Source organism: Spinacia oleracea, chromosome 4, assembly GCF_020520425.1.
Source record: "Spinacia oleracea cultivar Varoflay chromosome 4, BTI_SOV_V1, whole genome shotgun sequence".
Classification (NCBI taxonomy): Eukaryota; Viridiplantae; Streptophyta; class Magnoliopsida; order Caryophyllales; family Amaranthaceae; genus Spinacia; species Spinacia oleracea.
This window is the reverse complement of record NC_079490.1, coordinates 135,814,953-135,834,763: the sequence shown is the minus strand read 5'-3', so window position 1 is coordinate 135,834,763 and position 19,811 is coordinate 135,814,953. Positions and strand designations below refer to the sequence as shown.

The 19,811-nt window shown below is 43.0% G+C and overlaps 2 protein-coding genes and 1 long non-coding RNA gene across 3 annotated transcripts; all 3 read left to right on the top strand.

The window, feature by feature from the left end:
- Positions 1–347: 347 nt before the first annotated feature.
- LOC110778322 (triacylglycerol lipase 1) lies at positions 348–5,436 on the top strand. Its single transcript, XM_021982889.2, has 9 exons — positions 348–716; positions 817–930; positions 1,572–1,712; positions 2,277–2,387; positions 2,516–2,659; positions 2,791–2,831; positions 2,914–2,990; positions 4,561–4,656; positions 4,895–5,436. Exons 1-9 carry the CDS (start codon positions 516–518, stop codon positions 5,215–5,217), a joined length of 1,248 nt encoding a protein of 415 aa, XP_021838581.1. The 5' UTR covers positions 348–515; the 3' UTR covers positions 5,218–5,436.
- LOC130472570 (uncharacterized) lies at positions 2,997–3,833 on the top strand. The gene is made up of 2 exons (XR_008933143.1): positions 2,997–3,646; positions 3,780–3,833. It is a non-coding gene; the product is annotated as an uncharacterized lncRNA (long non-coding RNA).
- A 2,082-nt stretch (positions 5,437–7,518) lies between the features above and the next one.
- Positions 7,519–17,926, top strand: LOC130471924 (uncharacterized). Its single transcript, XM_056842281.1, has 4 exons — positions 7,519–8,492; positions 8,582–9,581; positions 9,680–17,448; positions 17,595–17,926. Exons 1-3 carry the CDS (start codon positions 7,519–7,521, stop codon positions 10,325–10,327), a joined length of 2,622 nt encoding a protein of 873 aa, XP_056698259.1. The 3' UTR covers positions 10,328–17,448; positions 17,595–17,926.
- Positions 17,927–19,811: the final 1,885 nt, after the last annotated feature.

Genomic DNA, 19,811 nt, shown 5'->3' with positions numbered 1-19,811 from the left:
TGCAAAATGGCACATGCTTTCATTTTTGTCTTATCTCTATTTTGTCGTTTAGTAAGATGATATGTATCTTAAAATACATATCAGATATTGGCCTCTCCGCCCTCCCTTCATGACGCCCTTATCAAACTTCTAATTGATCAAATTCTTTAGTGAGCATTCCTCCATAATACTTTCATACACGTTTTTCGTGTTCCTATATCACCACCCCAAATAGGTGCACACGTGATGTAAGGTGGGCCGGGCCGGTGGCCAAGCAACCCGACCCGTATGTACAAATAGACATACCGATTTCACCTAAGGAGTCACTAAATAAACCACGTGATGAACAGCGCGTCCCTCCTTCCTTCAAACTTCAAAGTCACACCTTAATCAATACGGAGTACCACGTCACAATTAAAAACCCGCTACTTAGATTCCGGCACGCAATCTCCTTCCTCTTATTCTCTCTCTCTCCTCCCATCTCATCTCATCTCGGCGCCCTGCTTGGCTCATTCGTCGGAAAATTAGCGTCGAAGATGACACCACTCACCTTCGCACTCGCGCTAATCTCACTCACACTCCTTTTTCCTTCTTCCTTCTTCATCTCCGCCTCCGCCTCCGCTTCCGCCGTCGTCAATTCTTCCGCTTCCGACCTCCTCCTTCACCATCAGTTGCGCGGCGGAAGCCTCTGTCATCAGCTCATAATTCCCTCCGGATACCCTTGCTCCGAACACTCCGTACTTTCTCTCTCATACTCCTTCCCTCTCTTTTGATTCCTCCGCCATTTTCCATAAATTTTGACGTTTTTTTTCCCGGTGGTGGAATTTTGGGAATTAGGTTCAAACGAAGGACGGATATATACTGGCTCTTCAGCGTGTGTCGTCTCCCTCTTCGGATAAAATAAGGTTGCGACGAGGTCCTCCTGTACTTCTTCAACATGGACTTTTCATGGTAATATTTTCCCCTTTTTTTATAATTTCTGTTTTTATTCCTAATATTGCTAAACTAGGTTATTTTTCTTCTTTTGTTCGCATGTTTATTGCTGTTTTGAAATTTCTGAAATTGAATTCCATTCATGTTGTTGTAAAAAGAAAATTGAGTGATTTAGTAGTGGATTAATTTTACTCATTCAACAATTGTAAACCTTATGCAACTTTCACTTTGTAATGTTGCATTAATCTTGCTATCTACTTAACTGAATTGCTACTCCCTCCGTCCCGTTTTAATGGGTCATATTTGGGTAGAGGTCATTTTTAAGGAATTGGCTCGAAATACCATAATTATTATCCTTGGTAATCTATACAATTGTTGAGAACAATCTTCCCATAAGTATATGAGACGAGCAATTTAAGACATGAAATGTGACTTATTATTTTGGGACATCCCAAAGTTGAAACTTGGCTTATAGAGGTGGGACGGAGGGAAATACTACATTGAGTTGTTTTTGGTGTGCTCTTTACTTACTATAGTAACCAATTTGAAGGCAAGTACTTTTTCCCTTGGCAATTGTTTCAGAACACATGTATTAAGTGGGAAAGTTGGTATTACATATCAGTTTAATTATGTTCGCCGTCTTCTAATTGTGTAAACAGGCAGGTGATGCTTGGTTTTTGAACTCAAAGGAAGAATCTTTGGGATACATTCTCGCTGATCGTGGCTTTGATGTGTGGGTTGGTAATGTGAGAGGAACACGGTGGAGTCAGGGACATGTATCTCTTTCAAAGAGAAGTAAGGTATGTAGGGTGTTTCATTATTGATTTTCTGATACACTTAGGTTGGGTCACGGATCTTCTTTTTAGATGCAGTAGATATTTTGAATTGATTGATGCTTGTTAGTGCTTTTAGTTATGACATGATCAGTTAGGTAAGAAAAACATCGATCTTTTCTATCAGTTATTTGTTTGATACCATCCAACGTGATGTATAATAACAATCAATTTCAAAATGCGTGAAACAATGAAATGTCGCTGATCGTGTTTCCTTGCACCAAGGAGCAGATGCATTTAGAATCTCGTGATATAAATCTCCGGTCACTTACAATTCTGGATTTTAACATAATTAGTGTGAGCCGCTTTTGAAATTTGTGTACAAATGTAGAAGTAAACTACTATTAGTACCTGAAACTATATGCCATCTTGATATGATTGATGTCATGAATATGGCCTGGCAGACAGTTGAGCCAGGAACCTTGCTTTTGTGTCTTAAATTTTTTAAGAAGAAAACTTAGCAATTAAAATTATTCCATATCTTTTGTTGTGCTGGGATCATGCTCATTGTAGCTTCTGCTGTAATTATAGGAATATTGGGACTGGAGCTGGGAGGAACTGGCTCTGTTTGATCTTGCAGAAATGATTGAGTATATATATGAGGAGACGAGCTCAAAGTTATTTGTTGTTGGGCATTCACAGGTGATAATTCTTTGGGATTTTCTTAGCCACTACCTAACCCTCTTTGAGTTCTCATGAACGTTGTAGTATGGCTGTGCATATGCATTGATTTTCTGTTTGCTAAACGATGAATAATTATTCAAGCACAGGGAACAATAATGTCTTTGGCTGCTTTCACTCAGCCAGACATAGTGAATAAGGTGGAAGCTGCTGCTCTTCTTTCTCCAATATCATACTTGGGGCATGTTAGTGCACCACTTGTTCTTCGGATGGTAAAAATGTACCTTGACAAGGTACTTTTTTTGTTTGTACTTCTATTATAGTATTTTATGTAGACTCCAGTTTATTGTTGGATGGGAAGATTTCACGTCTCATGGTTCTCATGCTTTTTTTTTGTTAATTCAATATGTGGGTGAGTGTGCAGATGATAATCGCAATGGGCTTTCATCAACTTAACTTTTGGAGGTAAAAGTATTTCCTTAGCACTGGCTTGCTTTGAGTCTGAGGTTATGTGTATTGACCCTAGAAGGTGCATGTAATGCTGTAGTGATGCAGGAATTCAGCTTTTGGATTCTGTATGCGATGGCCATCTAGACTGTGATGACATGTTGGCTTCTATAACCGGTAAGAATTCACATACTTTATCTCCTCTGATTATCGTATCATCTCTTAATTCATACTGAAGGTATCTTTTCTTTGCTTAAGGTTGTTAGTGAAGAAATCAAATTATCATTGAGTTGATTTTTGTGTTTTGTCCTTCAATATTATTTTTGTGTTTGGGAATGATGGATTTATTGACCCCATAGTTTCCATAGTGCATCTCTTCCCTTCTTTTGCAACTTAAGATTTTCAAGCACTAAGAGCATCAATCATAGTGTTTTTATGCTTGTCACGGTTCCTTCTGTCGCCTCGTATATCAGCTCCCCCCCCCCCCCCCACCCCCCCCACCCTTTTAAAAAGGCAAGATGCTCTTCCTTTTCTCTTGTAACTGTAAGCACTAAAAGCATCAATCATAGTGGTCCTTACGCTTGTCATGGTTCCTTATGCACCCTTTATCTCAGCCCCTTTGGCTTTCCCTTCACCAACACCCCCCACCCCCCTGCCAAAAAGCAAGATATTTATCCTTTTCTCTTGTGCATACAACTAGCTCTTTTTCTTTTATGGGTATTTTAGTTCCCATCCAGGGATTACCTTGATGACTTGACATGTTCAGCTCTCATAGTGCTTTATCAAATATACAGTCTCTCACTAGGTCACCCATATTCCTGCTTGCCAGTTATGTAAGTTTTAATGCTTGTCATTTTACAAACTGCTCATCATATTATCTTAGGGTTGGTATCTCTCAGCAAAGACGCTTCCATCTCTTTTGCATGTTTTCTTATTTGCATGGCTACTTTTATCTATGTGGTGCAGCTTGACTTGGTTGTCTCAAAGAGCTTATTGCCTTCTCCATCTCCCCGTTGAAGGTACTTGACCAGTTGTCTAATTGATGCAAAAGACATCTTTTGCAAATGAAACAATCAGTGAAAAGCTTTCCGCGTTTGAGTGATTTTGCTGTCCAAGTAGTTATAAAGCTTTTCTTTTTGCATAATGGTTTTCGGACAGGATGGTGGACTGATGCCTTTCAATCTCTATATGAGCGCATAGGACTGCAAAGAATTTTCACCTGTTTTTTGGGTTCTATGGCTGTGCCATTTATCTGATTAGGTTGCATACTAGCTAAATTTTAACTGTCTGGGCCCATCCTAAAGTAGTAGCCTGCACTGGGTTTGCACTTACACTGATGCTGTTCGGTTTTGTAGATGATCCAACTGTCCAACCCTTAATGAATCATTATTTGATGGCTTTTATGAACCTTTTCAGGTTCTCTTGTCGTCCACTGAAAATAAGTTCTGCAATTGCTTACGCCTTTTGCCTGTTAGGCATCATATTGTCACCATCTAGAAGTTATATGCTCACCACCTTTCATGAATGCATATAAAATTTAGCTTGGCAAATTGGTGATTGTTATCATGGATCATAATTGGTACTTAAACATATTCTGGGAGCACTTCATGTCAACTTTATCCTTCAATGGTTTGCCTTACAGTTCCATTGTTCATGTGCTCTGTCATTGCATTTCTTTGGTTTTTATATGGTGTAAACATTTTCTTCATTAGGTATAATTCTATAGAAGTATTGAAACATTTTGCAGGAAAGAATTGCTGCTTTAATACCTCAAGGGTGGATTTTTACCTTGAATACGAGCCCCATCCCTCATCAGCCAAAAATATAAACCATCTCTTTCAAAGTAAGTGCTGTGAAACAGTGAAAGTTGCATATTTGCGTTTTCCTTTTTCTACGTTTTCACTTCCATTTCTTTGCAAAATAAATTTGAAGTCTAGCCTATTGTCTCCACAAGTCCATTTGTACCTTCCCATTGTTGAGTTGAGTAAACTGAAAATGAAAGAATGTTATGAAGGCGTCAAAATATATAGATTCTTTGCAGAGTTGACATTGTGTTTATATTTCTGAATTTCTGTTTTCAGTGATCCGCCAGGGTACATTTGCCAGGTTTGACTATGGGATGTTAAAAAATATGAGACTTTATGGGTCATTCAGACCACCCAAATTTGATCTTAGCCTTGTACCTGAGTCATTGCCACTGTGGATGGCTTACGGGGGTAATGATGCCTTAGCTGATGTGACAGATGTACAACGCACTATCAAGGAATTGCCATGCAAGAAAGAGGTTCTTTATCTCGATAGTTATGGCCATGTTGATTTCCTCTTGAGTGTGAAAGGAAAGGAAGATGTATATGAACAGATGATTGAGTTTTTCAGTGCATGGGGGAAATCGAGCAGCTTGTAAGGGGCTGCTGTATTATGTATATTCTGTAAATTTTATTGCAACACTATATTTATATCTTTGGGAGCAGAAGATGACATAGAATGTAAGTTTCTCATTTCCCTTTCCCCCAAGTCCTCAGTTGAGTGAGGTCATAAATTGAAACAAGTTAGACAAGCAACTCTGACCGGCTTCACGCTTTTAGTTTAATCATTGGTTTGACTTATTGTGCCAATGTCTCTATACTTGCAGGATCATACACAGATCTACTATCCTCTGGCACTCTGTAGACTGTAGTAGGATTGATCAAGTTTGCTTTATGTGCTTTGGATGATATTGAATATTTACAGCATCTGAGACAACTAGGAACTAGGAAGCATGGAGCAGGATGCTGTAAGCTTACTTTTGCATTAATGAGTCTGTTACCTGCATGACAAAAAAAAAGGTTCTCTTATGTTCTAGTGTTGTTTGATTGTATATATCCGTGTATGTATTTGTTCCGAGTGTGGAACCGGGAGGATGTTCCGAAGTACCTTGGCCCTGTCAAGCAGAGCAAACGTGAGCTAACCTCGGGGGTTTAACCGAGGAAACCCCCTCCGATGCCTAAGTCAGCAAATAGATAAGAAGTCTTTAGAGAGGGAATATAGAGAGAAGGTGGAGCAAGTACCGTGTGTAAGAATGTGTCCCATCATGAATGATGTGGGTGCTATTTATAGGCGTACTATTCTGTACTTTGGCCTACTTAGATGCCGCCACGTGTATGACGGCGATGTACTTTATTCCTTGTCGTTGTCGTTTAGCCTGCAGGTCCTTTCTTGGACTGATGCAGCCTTGCCTAGCTCTGCTCTGTGTCTTTACACGTGATCTGGGGAGGTTTGATCTGCCTGGGCTGCATATACTTGGCTTGGGGTTTAGAGTCTTTCTTTGACTTGGGTGTGCCCTGGGTGTCAGGGTTTGCTCTGTTGTTGATGTTCTGTCCTCTCTGGATATGATCCCGTACAACTAGTCCCTCAAGAGTAGAGCTGACCTTTTAAGTCAGGTCTGCTCTTCTGTCCTTGATCTGGATGTGACCCCGTACAACTAGTCCCTCAAGAGTAGAGCTGACCTTTTAAGTCAGGTCTGCTCTTCTGTCCTTGATCTGGACTCTTTGGGGCTGCAATGCTTGTTTTGTTGATTTTTTGCTTTTGTTCTGGCTGTGTACTTTCTTGCTACCAGTCCCTCCAGAGTAGATTTTTTTTTTTTTTTTTTTTTTTTTTTTTTTTTTTTTTTGGGCGGGCTTTCCTTGAGGTGAATGGTAAGAAATCTTTGGGGATTTTAACCGGCTTTTCCTCGTGCCACGCGTTGCCCATCTGAAGAGTCAATCGGAATCGTCGCTCAATCTGGACCGTCTTTCATTATGATTAAGTTTGGTTGTATTGAGGTCTACACGTGTCCTTGATCCTGCTTGTGCAACTGTATCGTTGCTCGCATCTTAGCCGTTCTTCTTTGGCTTTTAAAAGGAAAAGGTAACTTCCTTCCTTCTTCATCTTTATTTCTTACCTTCTCTCTCCTTGGTGTTTCTGAGAAAAAACACTCGAGTGCTCTCATTTTCCGTTGCTTGTTGTTTGCAAAAGTCTTCTCAAAATTCGATCTTTTGCACATTTTTGTGTTTGCCGTCGCTTTTCCGGTCGATTGCTAGTGTTCTTGTTGCTTGTGGTGGTCATTTGTCCCTCGTGTTTTCGTTTGCCATTTCGCGAAGGGAGGTTTTCGTTGCTGTGTTCCTTTTGATTCTAACTCTATCTTCTTTTTCCGGTGAGTTTCTATTTTTTGCTGTTTTTTCGATTCTTTTGCACGACTTTTGTTTGTTGTTCGCTTGATTTTAGTGTCTTTGGGGTTTCAATTTCTGGTATTTTTCGCCATTGTTAAGTCGTTTTTTGAACTTCCGCCATTGTTGAGTAGCTTTCCCCCTTTTTTTTTTTTTTTTTTTTTGTTATTTACTTTTGTGCCCTTTTCCCTTGTCCTGTGACTTTCAGTTCATAATGTCTGATGCATCTGATAGCCAAAACCTTAGTAGCTCAGGCGCTAAAAGCGTTTCCTCTGCTTCCTATGTTACCTCTTCTCCCTCCTCTGTCTCTTTATCTTCTGATGAGGAGACTCGGGCTTCTGCTGAGCACAGAACCAAATCAATGCATGATGTTTTGTCTCACTCTGTGCCTGCTGTGATTCCTTTGTCCTCTGACGATGAATCCTCTGGGGAGGAGCCGCCCCCCCCCAGATGCGGGTGATTCTGGGTGTCCTGACTCTACGGCCGACCTGTCCCCATCTTTACGTCAAACTCTTAGGGAGATGCGCCATGATTATCTGTCGCGGATAGTTAGGATAAATCCGCCGTCCAATGTCCCCCCAGGGCTTGATGTTCAGCCTCTGTCTGAACAGGCCTGGTTAGATGATTTTGAGCAGCTTGCTGGAGCTAATGAGTCTGAACTGTCTTTGCGTGTTTACAGACGCCGGGAATCTATTTTTCGTTCTATGATGGCCAACCATGTCACTATTTCTGTGGGTGGGCAAGCTGGTGGGGAGGATATTTTGGCCCAGGTGAATGAGATGAGGCCTTTTCCGAACTACGTGGAAGAGAATGTCGTTCCTGGGGATTCGACGCCCTTCCTTTCTGAGGCCTCTGCTTTTGGTCCCTTACACGCGAAGCTGAACACTAAGTGGACTGATGATGCGCGAAAAGAGAATCATGCTGTTGTTGGTAAAGAGTTTTATGGTCTGCCTGATGGTTATCGACTCATCGTGCCAGACGATGATGCTCGGATTACTCATCCACCAGAGGGGTGCATAGGTGTTTATGCCTATAGTCTGGATTTTGGTCTGCGCTTTCCTCTGGATCCTACCCTGGTGAAGATTCTTCGTGCTTTTAACGTTTGCTTAGCTCAGCTCCATCCCTTCGCTGTTCGTACTTTGATCAGCTATATTTGGGTCTGTCGGTTTTTGGAGTTTCCCGGGACCCTTTCTCTCTGTAAGCGAGTCCATCATCTGCGCAACAGCGGTACTGGGAACAAGATTGGTTGGTTTTCCATCTATTGCAATCGTGGAAGATTGACCTGCCATGGGATGCCTACCGGTCAAAAGGAATGGAAGGATAGGTTTTACTGGCTCGCTGTCCCTGCTGACTTTCCTGTTGCTCGGGGCTTTGTTCGACCTCGGACTCGGCTAGAGGGAGTCGAGATTTTGGATGGTGCTGTCTTGGAGGAGAGGGCTTTTGAGCATTTTTCATCTGAGCCCAAGCTTAATGCTGCTGGTAAAGAGGTTGGGCGGTTGCCTCGTGTTTGGCTTCCGCATTCAAGTTATGTTCTGCGGAATGACGTGCTGTCCGCTATGTTTCTTTGTTCTACTCACCCTCAAGGTTAGTTCTGCGTTACTTTCTCACTTCATGTTTTCTTTTCTCTTTGTGCGAGTTGTTTTTTCTCTTCCTTACGTTTTTTTTATTTTTTTTTTATTTTTTTTATTTTTTAGGTCGTCAATTCTTGAATCTTGAGGAATTGGGTGTTCGGGCTGATGGTTCTTTCATCTGCACTGCTCCCCCAGATCCTGCTGCGAATGGGTATCAAATTTTGGCTGACCAAATAGAGGGCAGCAGGAGAAGTTCTACACGCCGATCTGGTCGGGGTGGCGGTTCTGGGATCGTTCCCAGAGTGTCTCGGGTGGTCTCCTCTACAAACACTGGCTCTGCGAGCACCCCTATTCGCCGAGGGCAGACCTCTCGCGGAGCTTCCCATCGTGGTGCTCTGTCAGCCTCTCGTCGTGGCCGAGCTGATTTCGAGGCTGGGCTCGAGGCTCCGACAGAGGATGCAGGCCATGATTTTGGGGAAGTGGCTGGTGAGGTATGTGACCAGCCAGGTCGTTCGGGCTCTGCGTCGGAACCTGTGGATATCGAAGCTGAGGAGCCGCCTTTTGTTCAGCGTCCTGGGAAACAACCTAGGCTTGATGGTGGAGCTGAGTTACTTCGGGCCTCCCCTTCTGCGGCTGATCCCCATCGTAGCAACACTTCTGGTAGCTCTTTTCGACAGTTTCTGGAGCACGAGCTTCAAGGAAGTGATCTGGCTGCTGATGATCTTGACCTGCATATCACGGGTCGGCATAAGGAGTTTGTTGAGAAAGAATTTCTCGACATTCGTCCCCAGGCCGACCCTGAGCTGGCTGCTATCTTCTCTGGTCCTTCTGCTTCGGATCGTACTTTTGCCCCGCGCTGGGATGTGTCCGAATCAGAGAGCTTATATGGGAACTACCCAGAGAAAGGCGGGACGCTTGCCCTGAGGATGTTAAGAGGTTTGCAGTTGCCCAGCGACCTGCCCAAAGAGCGTTTGTATACTCCTGGGGCGAATGCCTGCCAGAAGGTCATGGAGGTATACTTGGTTTACTTCTCTTCTCCTTTGGTACATTGGTTCGTTTTCTTTTGTTATGCACTAACTTATAATGCTTGTCTCTTTTTCTATGTTCTTAGTGTGGCAACGCTGTTCGTGAGTTGACAGAAGTTTTCATAGTTTACCAGAAACGACTTGCTGCCAACGTTGCTCACATGGAGGCCCAGAAGAAGAGAATTGAGGAGCTAACTGCTGATCTGGAGTTATCATCGACCTGTCTCACTTCGGCTAATGATCAATTGAAGATTGTTACTGAAGAGCGTGATCAGCTGCAGGCTAGCTTTTCCCAGGCCCAAATTGATCTGGTCACCGGACAGCAGAAAATTGAGACTCTTCAGCAAGACTTTCTCTCTGTTGAGCAGTCTCATGATAATGAGATGGCCCAACTGCAGAACTCCATCGAAGATCAACTTGCGGCTGCCATTCGCGACTTCCGTCGGTCAGATGAGCAGTATGCTCTGCGCACTCAGAGCTATGATGGCGGGTGGAAGGCTGCTTCGCTAATAGTGCAAGAAAAGCATCCTGATCTTGACTGGTCTCCTATCGAAGCTGCTTGGTTGGCTGGGCTCCATGTTGAACTTCTGAGAAAGAAGAGGGAGGCCGAGCAAGCGTCTCTGGCTGCAGGCGGTGTGGTGCCAGAGGATGATGGGGTGCCTGATCATTGTGTTGAAAATGTTCACCCTGGGGAATTGCCTCTGTCTGATGCTGAAGATGATGTTGGGCAATAATGGCACAGGCGGCTGTCCCCATGTTCATCTTGCACTACCTCAGCCAATGCATAGTTTATTTCTTTTGGTAGTTTTTGTCCTCCCTGCGTGGAGAGTAAGAATTTGTTTCTGGGAATAATATTTATCGTTTTTAGTTTTGATCAACAATGGCCATTTTTGTAGGGCTGTACATTGCATAAGTTTTTGAGGTATAGCCGCCGGTCCCATTGTTTGTTAACTCGTCGTGCCTATGCTGCGTTTTACCTTGTTGCTTTTTGCTTGCTATTTTTTACTGTTTTGTTTCCCCCATATTTCCATTTGGCCTGCTTTGCATGCTTGATTGCCCTGGCTTTGGCCAGGGCAAAACTCAAAAAGTATTTCTATATTCGCCTCGACCTGTTTTGGACTGTGTATTGTTGAATTGTCCTGGCTTTGGCCAGGACAAAAACCGAGAAGTGTTTTCAAATTTGCTCCAGCCTACTTTGGGCTGCGTATCATTGAATTGTCCTGGTCTTGGCCAGGACAAAACTCAAGAAGTATCTTCATATTTATTTCAGCCTACTTTGGCTGTGTATTATTGAATTGTCCTGGCTTTGGCCAGGACAAAGCTCAAGAAGTATCTTCATATTTATTCCAGCCTACTTTGGCTGCGCATTATTGAATTGCCCTGGCTAGAAGTATCTTCATATTTATTCCAGCCTACTTTGGCTGCGTATTATTGAATTGTCCTGGCTTTGGCCAGGACAAAACTCGCGAAACGTTTTCGCTTAAATCTCGTTGAGAAAAAACTTACCCAATAACTTGGTTGATCAGACCAAGTTATTCGTGGGTAGCGTTTCTCTCCGAGTTTTAGCCGTTTACCTTTTATTTTTCCAAGAGACCTGACGCGCTTTCTTCTCATCGAAGGTAGTTGGGCCAATTTTTATTATGCTTGTAAGCGTGGAAAGTTACAAAAGAAAAGAGATTCACTTTGGCTTCTATTGCCTTGTTATAATATTAACTTCTTGTGTCTATACATAGTATTTCTTTAGCATGTTGGCGTTCCAGCTGTCTTCAATTCTCTTCCTTCCATCGTCATTAGATGGTACGAGCCTGGGGCTACTTCTTTTGTGATCTGGTAAGGTCCTTCCCAATTGGCAGTGAATTTTCCCTCTGCCTTTCCCTTTCCAGTGGCAGCTGTTCTTCTGAGGACCAGATCCCCCACCTGCATGGGTCTGTGCTTTACCCTCTTGTTGTATGCCCTGCTCATTTTTTCTTTGTTTGCTGCCAACTTGAGCTCTGCTTGCAGCCTGACTTCTGGTAAGAAATCTAATGCTTCCCTCATACGCTGCTCGTTAGTGCCTTCCTCATAATACTGCACTCTAAAGCTAGGTAGACCCACTTCGACAGGCAGGACCGCCTCAGCCCCAAAAGCTAGTTTGTAAGGACTTTCTCCTGTTGCTTCTTTTTCAGTGGTCCTGTTGGACCACAAGATCTCTGGAATGAGGTCGGCCCATGCACCCTTAAAATCTTCTACCTTCTTTCGCAGTGCTCCCAGGATTTGTTTATTTGCTGCCTCTGCCTGACCATTGCTCTGGGGATGGCACACAGATGCGTATGCGAATTTTATTCTTAGTTCAGCGCAGTAATCCTTTATCGGAGTGCAGTCGAACTGCGTTCCATGATCGAAGACCAAACTTTCTGGGATGCCGAACCTTGTCACAATGTTCTTCCAGATGAAATCCTTCATCCGCTTGGCTGTTATGCTTTTAGTGGGCTCTGCCTCAATCCACTTAGTGAAATAGTCAACTGCCACGATCAGGAATTTCCTTCCCCCGCTTGCTGCTGTGAATGGTCCCAGAATATCCATTCCCCACTGGGCAAATGGTATGGGGTTGATGATTGGCTGTAAGTCATTAGAGGGTTGGTTGATCACTGGGGCGAATTTTTGGCATTTGTCGCACTTTTTAACATATGCTTGAGAATCACTTACCATGGTTGGCCAATAATATCCTGCTCTGAGAGCTTTCAAGGCTAATGTCCTGCCACCTATGTGGTTTCCACATATTCCCTCGTGTATTTCCTCAATGACTCGTTGTGACTCCTCTGTTGATATACATCTCAGCAGAGGCAATGAAAATGATTTCTTGTACAGTTTACCCTGGTAAATGACGAACCAATGCTCGTTTCGTTTTACTTTTTTCTGCTCCTGCTCTGCTGTGGGAAGGTCCCTTCCCAGCTTGTATGAGACTATACTATCATACCACTGTGGCTCAGTGTCAATGAAGTTGACTGCAGGCTTTTTGTCAATGCTCTTTTCATCCTGGACCTCTACCATCACTGTTCTTTCCAAGTCCTGTAGCGTCGAACTTGCTAATTTGGATAGGGCGTCTGCTTGACTGTTCTCTGCCCTGGGAACCAGTTGAATCTCAAAGCTTTCTAGCTGGGCTACTGCTTCTTTCATCAAGGCCAAGTACCTCTGCATAGATGGTTCTCTGGCTTCATATTCACCTCTATATTGGCTGGCCACCAGCTGTGAATCGGTTTTGAGCACTATTTTCTTAGCATCTGCTGCTTTACACATCTGGATTCCTGCGATTGCCGCCTCATACTCTGCTTCGTTATTTGAAGCTTTGAATTTAAATTTTATAGCATATTCGAAAATGTTGCCTTCTGGTGACACCATTATGATACCTGCACCCGATCCTGTGACTGCGGCGGAGCCGTCTACTGAGATCTGCCAAGTCCCCAATGGTTCTTCCTCCTCCTCGTATGATGCCTCTGCAATGAAATCTGCCAGTGCCTGTGCTTTTATGGCGGTTCTAGGTTTGTACTCGATGTCATATTCTGAGAGTTCCACTGCCCATTTCAGGAGTCTACCAGAGGTATCTAGTCTCTGCAATGACTTCTCTAAAGGCTGGTTAGTTAACACTTGCACTTTATGTGCGTCAAAGTATGGTTTCAACTTTCTGGCAGCTATCATGATGGCGAAGGCCATTTTTTCAATCAGGGGGTACCTCTGTTCTGCTGGGTTGAGGATGTGGCTGACAAAGTAGACTGGCTGCTGGATTTTATCCTTCTCGACTACCAGAGCTGCTGCTACAGTTTTCTTGGAGGCAGAGATGTATAGCTGTAATATGTCCCCCACTTCTGGTCTGGCTATGGTTGGGAGGCTTTTCAAATGGTTCTTCACCCCCTTGAATGCTTTCTCCTGCTCTTCTCCCCATTTAAATGTTTTGTTTCCCTTTAGCACCTGGAAAAAGGGGAGAGACTTATCCGCGGACTTGCTGATGAACCTGGTGAGTGCTGCCATTTCCCAGTCAACCTCTGGATGTCTCGTATGTTTCTTGGTTCTGGTAGGTTGAGTATGGCCTCTACTTTTTCTGGATTGGCATCAATTCCTCTTTCACTGACCAGGAATCCCAAAAATTTTCCGGACTTAACACCGAACACGCATTTCTTTGGGTTTAACTTCATACCAAATTGCCTCAACGTTGCAAAAGTTTCCTTCAGATCCTTAATGTGATCGCCCTCCTTTTTGCTCTTGACTATGGAGTCATCTACATACACCTCCACGTTTCGGCCCTTTTGTCCTGCGAATATTTTGTCTACCAGTTTCTGGTATGTGGCCCCTGCATTCTTTAGACCAAACGGCATAGCCCTGTAGTTGTAAACTCCCGCGTCTGTGATGAAGGCGGCTTTTTTCCGGTCTGATTCTAACAAACTGATCTGGTGATAGCCCGAAAAGGCATCCATGAAACTCAGCAGGGCATGCCCGCTGGTGGAATCCACCAGTTGATCTATTCTGGGTAGCGGGTAACAATCCTTCGGACAAGCCCTGTTTAGGTCTGTGAAGTCTACGCACATCCTCCATTGACCATTTGCTTTCTTTACCATCACGACATTAGCCAACCATTCCGGGTAGTCACACTCTTCTATGAATTTGGCTGCTAACAGTTTGCTGATCTCTTCCTGGATGGCTACATTCTTCTCTGTCGAAAAAGTTCTCTTCTTCTGTTTTACTGGTCTGACTTCTCTGTTAACATTCAACCTGTGGACCATGACGTTGGGATCAATCCCTGGCATTTCGTCGGCAGAGAAGGCAAATATGTCCGCGTGCTCTCGCAACAGATCTATGATATTTACCCTCAGGGAAAGGTCTATGTCTGTGCCAATTCGGACTGTTCTGTCCTCTACTCCTTCTTCCAGCTCTATCTCTTCTGTTTCTTCTGCTGGGGCTGGTTTTAACAGTCCTTCTTCACGATGCTCAAAATTCTCCATGTCCAGTAGTGCGTCTTTTTTACGCTCTGCTCTCTTTCTCTTTCTGGACAAGGGAATGTCTGCCTCTGCCAGGGGTGGAGGTCTGGGTGGTTGTTTCATGGCTGTGTGGTAGCATCTCTTAGCCTGCTCTTGGTTTCCCTTGACCTTAGCTGATCTGTTATCATTCGTTGTGTACATCATGGTGAGGTGATAAGTAGACACCACTGCTCCTGCATCATGGATGAATGGTCTGCCCAGAATGGCGTTGTATGCTGTGGGTACCTTCACTATCATGAAATCAACCATGACATCCTTGATATCTTTCCCCTGCCCAATTTGGACAGGTAGGCTAACTATTCCTTCTGGTATCACTGTTGCCCCTGTGAAACCAATTACTGGGTAGCTAACTGGTTTTACGTGCTTTTCGTCAATCTGCAGCTCTTGGAAAGCTGGCCAGAATAGAATATTTGCAGAGCTTCCTCCGTCTATCAGGATTCGATGGATTTTTCTGTTAGCCACATCCAGAGCTAACACCATTGGGTCATCATGGGGATAAATTATGCCCTTACAATCATCTTCTGTAAAAGTGCACTGTGAGATTTTTGGAGGGGCAGGCCATTTTCCTGAGTTATGGTAATTAACCTGGTGTTTAAATTCGTTCACACTGGCCTTAGCGCCGCTGGCTGTAGTACCAGCGTAAACTGGTCCTCCTGTTATGACCAGTATATCATTCGACCTCTTCTGATCTGCTGGGTGGTTCTGCTTTTGCTCTGTCTTTCTGTTATCAAATCGATCCTCATCATCCCTGTTTTCGTAGGTCCTGCTGTATGAGCTCTTTGCCTTAAATTGTGTTAGGTACCCCCTTCGGATCAGGTCCTCAATGTTATCTTTCAGGTGAGTGCATTCCTCTGTGAGATAACCATGATCCTTGTGAAAATCACAGTACTTCTTCGTGTCCCTGTATTTGTTGTACATTTTCGGTGGTCTCTGCCATTTCTCATCCTCCTTGCTGATAGCAAAAATCTGGGTTCTGGATGCAACCAGAGGAGTGTATTCGTTGAATTTGCCTCGCTTTTCAGTTCTGAACTCACTACCCCTTCCTCTGACCTGCCCGTGCCAATCTTTTCTGGGCTGCTGATTTTCTCTTTTGTCTGGGTATTCTTTCTTGTACGGCTCTTTTCTGCTCTGACTACCGTAATTGTTCTCACTTGCTACATATCGTCGTGAGGTTGCTCTGCCAATCTCTTCACTTTTTATAAACTCATTTGCCTTCCCCAGTACCTCTGCCAGGGTTGTGAATGACTTTCTGCCCAGATAGCTCTTGAATTCTCCATCCCGTAGACCAGTCATCATAGCCGGGACTGCTACCTCTTGTTGTAACTTGGGTATATTCGATGCCTCCATATTGAATCTGGATATGTACTCCCTCAGAGATTCCTGAGGTCCTTGGATGACTGACATCAGCTCCCCTGTCATCCTTTCTCTGGCAATGTTTGCCACATATTGGGTGCGAAACAAGATGGCTAACTGCCGGAAAGAGGTTATAGTGCCCTTGGGTATTCTACCGAACCAGCTCTGTGCTATCCCCTCCAGAGTGGAAGGGAAGACCTTACACCACATAGAGTCTGTGTTGGTATACAGCATCATGTGTCCTCCAAAGGCAGAGAGGTGATTCGTTGGGTCTGACTTTCCGGAATATTTGCAGGTGGGCATTTTTATCTTTTCCATTTTTTCCGAGAGTATCTCATCACAGAAGGGGGAATTATCAGGCTTAACTATTGCTCGGGTGGGATTTGGCATACCTGACCCGGAGTGGTGTCTCTGGCTGGGTGCTTGTTCGGTCCTTGCTCTGGGTTGAGCTCTGCTAGGCGTGATACTTTCTGCCTCATATTCTTGGCTGTCAGCCCCTTCCATCTCCTGCTGCAGATTCCTCCTCCAGACGTTCGGACTGTTTTGGGGTCTGGGACGTTTTCTCCTCTGCTCAACCTCAACCTCTGGGGCTGTCCTCATGACCTGGGCTTGTGGTGTTGTCTAAGTAAGGAAGGTCAGGACTTCTATGGCTGTGCGCATCTGGTCGGGTGAGAATTGTGCCCCCAACCGTGCTAGTGAGGCACTGGTTGGAACTGGGATGCCCGGCCCTGGCTAGGGGTTGCCATAGCTCTGGGTTGTGGTGTCTCTCTTGGCGGACCAAGACTCTGAGGCATGCCGAACAAAGGTACGTTTGTGGTTCTCTGGTTGTTTCTTGAGGTGGGTGGTTCTATCTGTTTGACTATCGGTTCGCTTGACTCAGTCATTTTGTGAGAGGGTAGGTCTTTTAAAGGCAAGGTCTGGGAAGTCCCCTCCTTCTAGCGCCACTTGTTCCGAGTGTGGAACCGGGAGGATGTTCCGAAGTACCTTGGCCCTGTCAAGCAGAGCAAACGTGAGCTAACCTCGGGGGTTTAACCGAGGAAACCCCCTCCGATGCCTAAGTCAGCAAATAGATAAGAAGTCTTTAGAGAGGGAATATAGAGAGAAGGTGGAGCAAGTACCGTGTGTAAGAATGTGTCCCATCATGAATGATGTGGGTGCTATTTATAGGCGTACTATTCTGTACTTTGGCCTACTTAGATGCCGCCACGTGTATGACGGCGATGTACTTTATTCCTTGTCGTTGTCGTTTAGCCTGCAGGTCCTTTCTTGGACTGATGCAGCCTTGCCTAGCTCTGCTCTGTGTCTTTACACGTGATCTGGGGAGGTAGGGCTGCATATACTTGGCTTGGGGTTTAGAGTCTTTCTTTGACTTGGGTGTGCCCTGGGTGTCAGGGTTTGCTCTGTTGTTGATGTTCTGTCCTCTCTGGATATGTTCTGTAAATTTTATTGCAACACTATATTTATATCTTTGGGAGCAGAAGATGACATAGAATGTAAGTTTCTCATTTCCCTTTCCCCCAAGTCCTCAGTTGAGTGAGGTCATAAATTGAAACAAGTTAGACAAGCAACTCTGACCGGCTTCACGCTTTTAGTTTAATCATTGGTTTGACTTATTGTGCCAATGTCTCTATACTTGCAGGATCATTCACAGATCTACTATCCTCTGGCACTCTGTAGACTGTAGTAGGATTGATCAAGTTTGCTTTATGTGCTTTGGATGATATTGAATATTTACAGCATCTGAGACAACTAGGAACTAGGAAGCATGGAGCAGGATGCTGTAAGCTTACTTTTGCATTAATGAGTCTGTTACCTGCATGACAAAAAAAAGGTTCTCTTATGTTCTAGTGTTGTTTGATTGTATATATCCGTGTATGTATTAATATTGTATCCATTACTACTCTGAAGAATGTAAGAATACTTACCATGTTCTGGAATGATAAGAAACTACGGAGTTACTACCTTGTGCAAGTATTGCAGAAATTTTACTTGAACTTGTTATGGTATCTATGTTACCTTGTCAGATCTTAGACACTCGGACATAGATATGAACACTTCAACACTACATTTTGGACCAAGATCATGCAATAGTTGTGTCGGACACTTGGACAGGTACTGATGTACCGTGTCCGATATGGTTATCTGAGCCCAGATAACGCTTTCTGATATTACACCCAAAATATGTCGCTGAACATAATAGTATAATACTATAATTGTTTTATTGAACATCATGGACTAGCTGTATAGAAGGACCTCTATTGATAATCTTTATTTTTGGTACTTCGCAAGGTTTTATTTTTGAGGGCATTTCGCCATATTGGCCAGTTGGCCTTAATGAGTTTTTGGATAAACACTGCAGCTCAGCCCAAACAATGACCCAACAACTCCTTACACCAATAGGCCCATAAGACAAGTGGTTAGTAACAATGGTAAATTCGAACCAGGGTGATGGTTCTTCAGTGGCCCCTTTTTCATCTCATGTTTGTACAAAAAAAAACGTATTGTTTAGTCAAGAATGTAAGCCTCCTGATAATAATTGAGATGCTAATGCTGGTCTAATGTCATGTTTACGGACCCATTTGATAGATGTTACACCATAACAACTTGAGGCTGTCAACAAAAATAAATAAATTACACAACTTGACAAGAATGGTTCCAGCATGTTTGAATCATATTCGGCCATCTTGATTGGCCCAAACATCATATTGTAACATATAACATGTAACATCTAGTCTCTAGACTTTAGAGGACATGCTGGTGAATGGTGGCCATATATCATATATGCTCTTCCATGGACCTCGGTGAGGCGGCATGCTGTTATGTGTGAGCAAACACATCACATCGTCAAATATGTACTATTTTATTAGAAAAGGAGTACCATTTCGTAAAACAGAGTGTCATTTCGATAAAAACATGTACCATTTTGTTAAAAAATAGTACAATTTCATTAAAAATAAAGTACCATTTCAATTAAAATATGTACCATTTCATTGATTTTTTTTTACTGTTACGTTTTTGTAAAAAAATATAACAGACTGCGATTTTGTCTTCCTACCTTCAAAGCGGCTTGGATATGAATAGTATAGACATGTGTAGGCGTGTAGCACTAAATAGGCTCATCCACGCAGTTGCATCATTTTGGTTCGTGACCGTTGTTTCCTCGTATATAGGGAAGGATTTTTCTTCGGGTTTAGGACTTTAGGTTTCCTCCGTTCTTATTTAGATGACACGGTTTGAATTTAACACTATTTATACACTATCATTTGATCGGGCTTTGTTACTTATGCGTAAGTAAAATATGATCATGTGAGATTCTTGTTAGAATCGTCTTGATAAATATTTTCAAAATATCAATTTTTTATAATTTTTTCTTTTTACAAAATTAAAGATATTAATGATGAAAAATATGCATCGACAAATATGAATAAAGAATTGTGTCAACTAAATAAGAAAGGATGAACCGATGAAGTATTAGTTAGAGTAATAATATACATTTAAAAATGTAACAAAGTAAAGAGATTGAGTGAACTTTTATAGAGTAAAGAGATTGAATTTTCAAACCACGACCCATATAAGTATTTTGGTCAAGTTCTGCCACCTATCGTATTAAAAAAAATGATAATTTGCATCCAAAATTTTAATACAAAATTTTCCTTAAAAACAAAATCAAAATTATAAAACAAATTAAAAGTTAATTTACATACTTTTTGAAAAGTTGATGTTATTTGTCAATCTTTATCAGTGGAGATAATGAGCAATAACAAAAGATGAAAAGGATATAAACAGTTTTACCAAAAAGATCACAAAAATGTAGACAATTGTTGAGCCATTTACCCAGACGGACGAACCTGAATTG

Bases quoted from the DNA above. Each gene is read 5' to 3' on its own strand.
- LOC110778322 (XM_021982889.2), top strand. From the start codon at position 516: ATGACACCACTCACCTTCGCACTCGCGCTAATCTCACTCACACTCCTT. The intron at 717-816 runs GTACTTTCTCTC...TTTGGGAATTAG, and splicing joins ACCCTTGCTCCGAACACTCC to GTTCAAACGAAGGACGGATA. The intron at 2,660-2,790 runs GTACTTTTTTTG...GTGAGTGTGCAG, and splicing joins TAAAAATGTACCTTGACAAG to ATGATAATCGCAATGGGCTT.
- LOC130471924 (XM_056842281.1), top strand. From the start codon at position 7,519: ATGCGCCATGATTATCTGTCGCGGATAGTTAGGATAAATCCGCCGTCC. The intron at 8,493-8,581 runs GTTGCCTCGTGT...CTCACCCTCAAG, and splicing joins GCTGGTAAAGAGGTTGGGCG to GTTAGTTCTGCGTTACTTTC. The intron at 9,582-9,679 runs GTATACTTGGTT...CTATGTTCTTAG, and splicing joins CCTGCCAGAAGGTCATGGAG to TGTGGCAACGCTGTTCGTGA.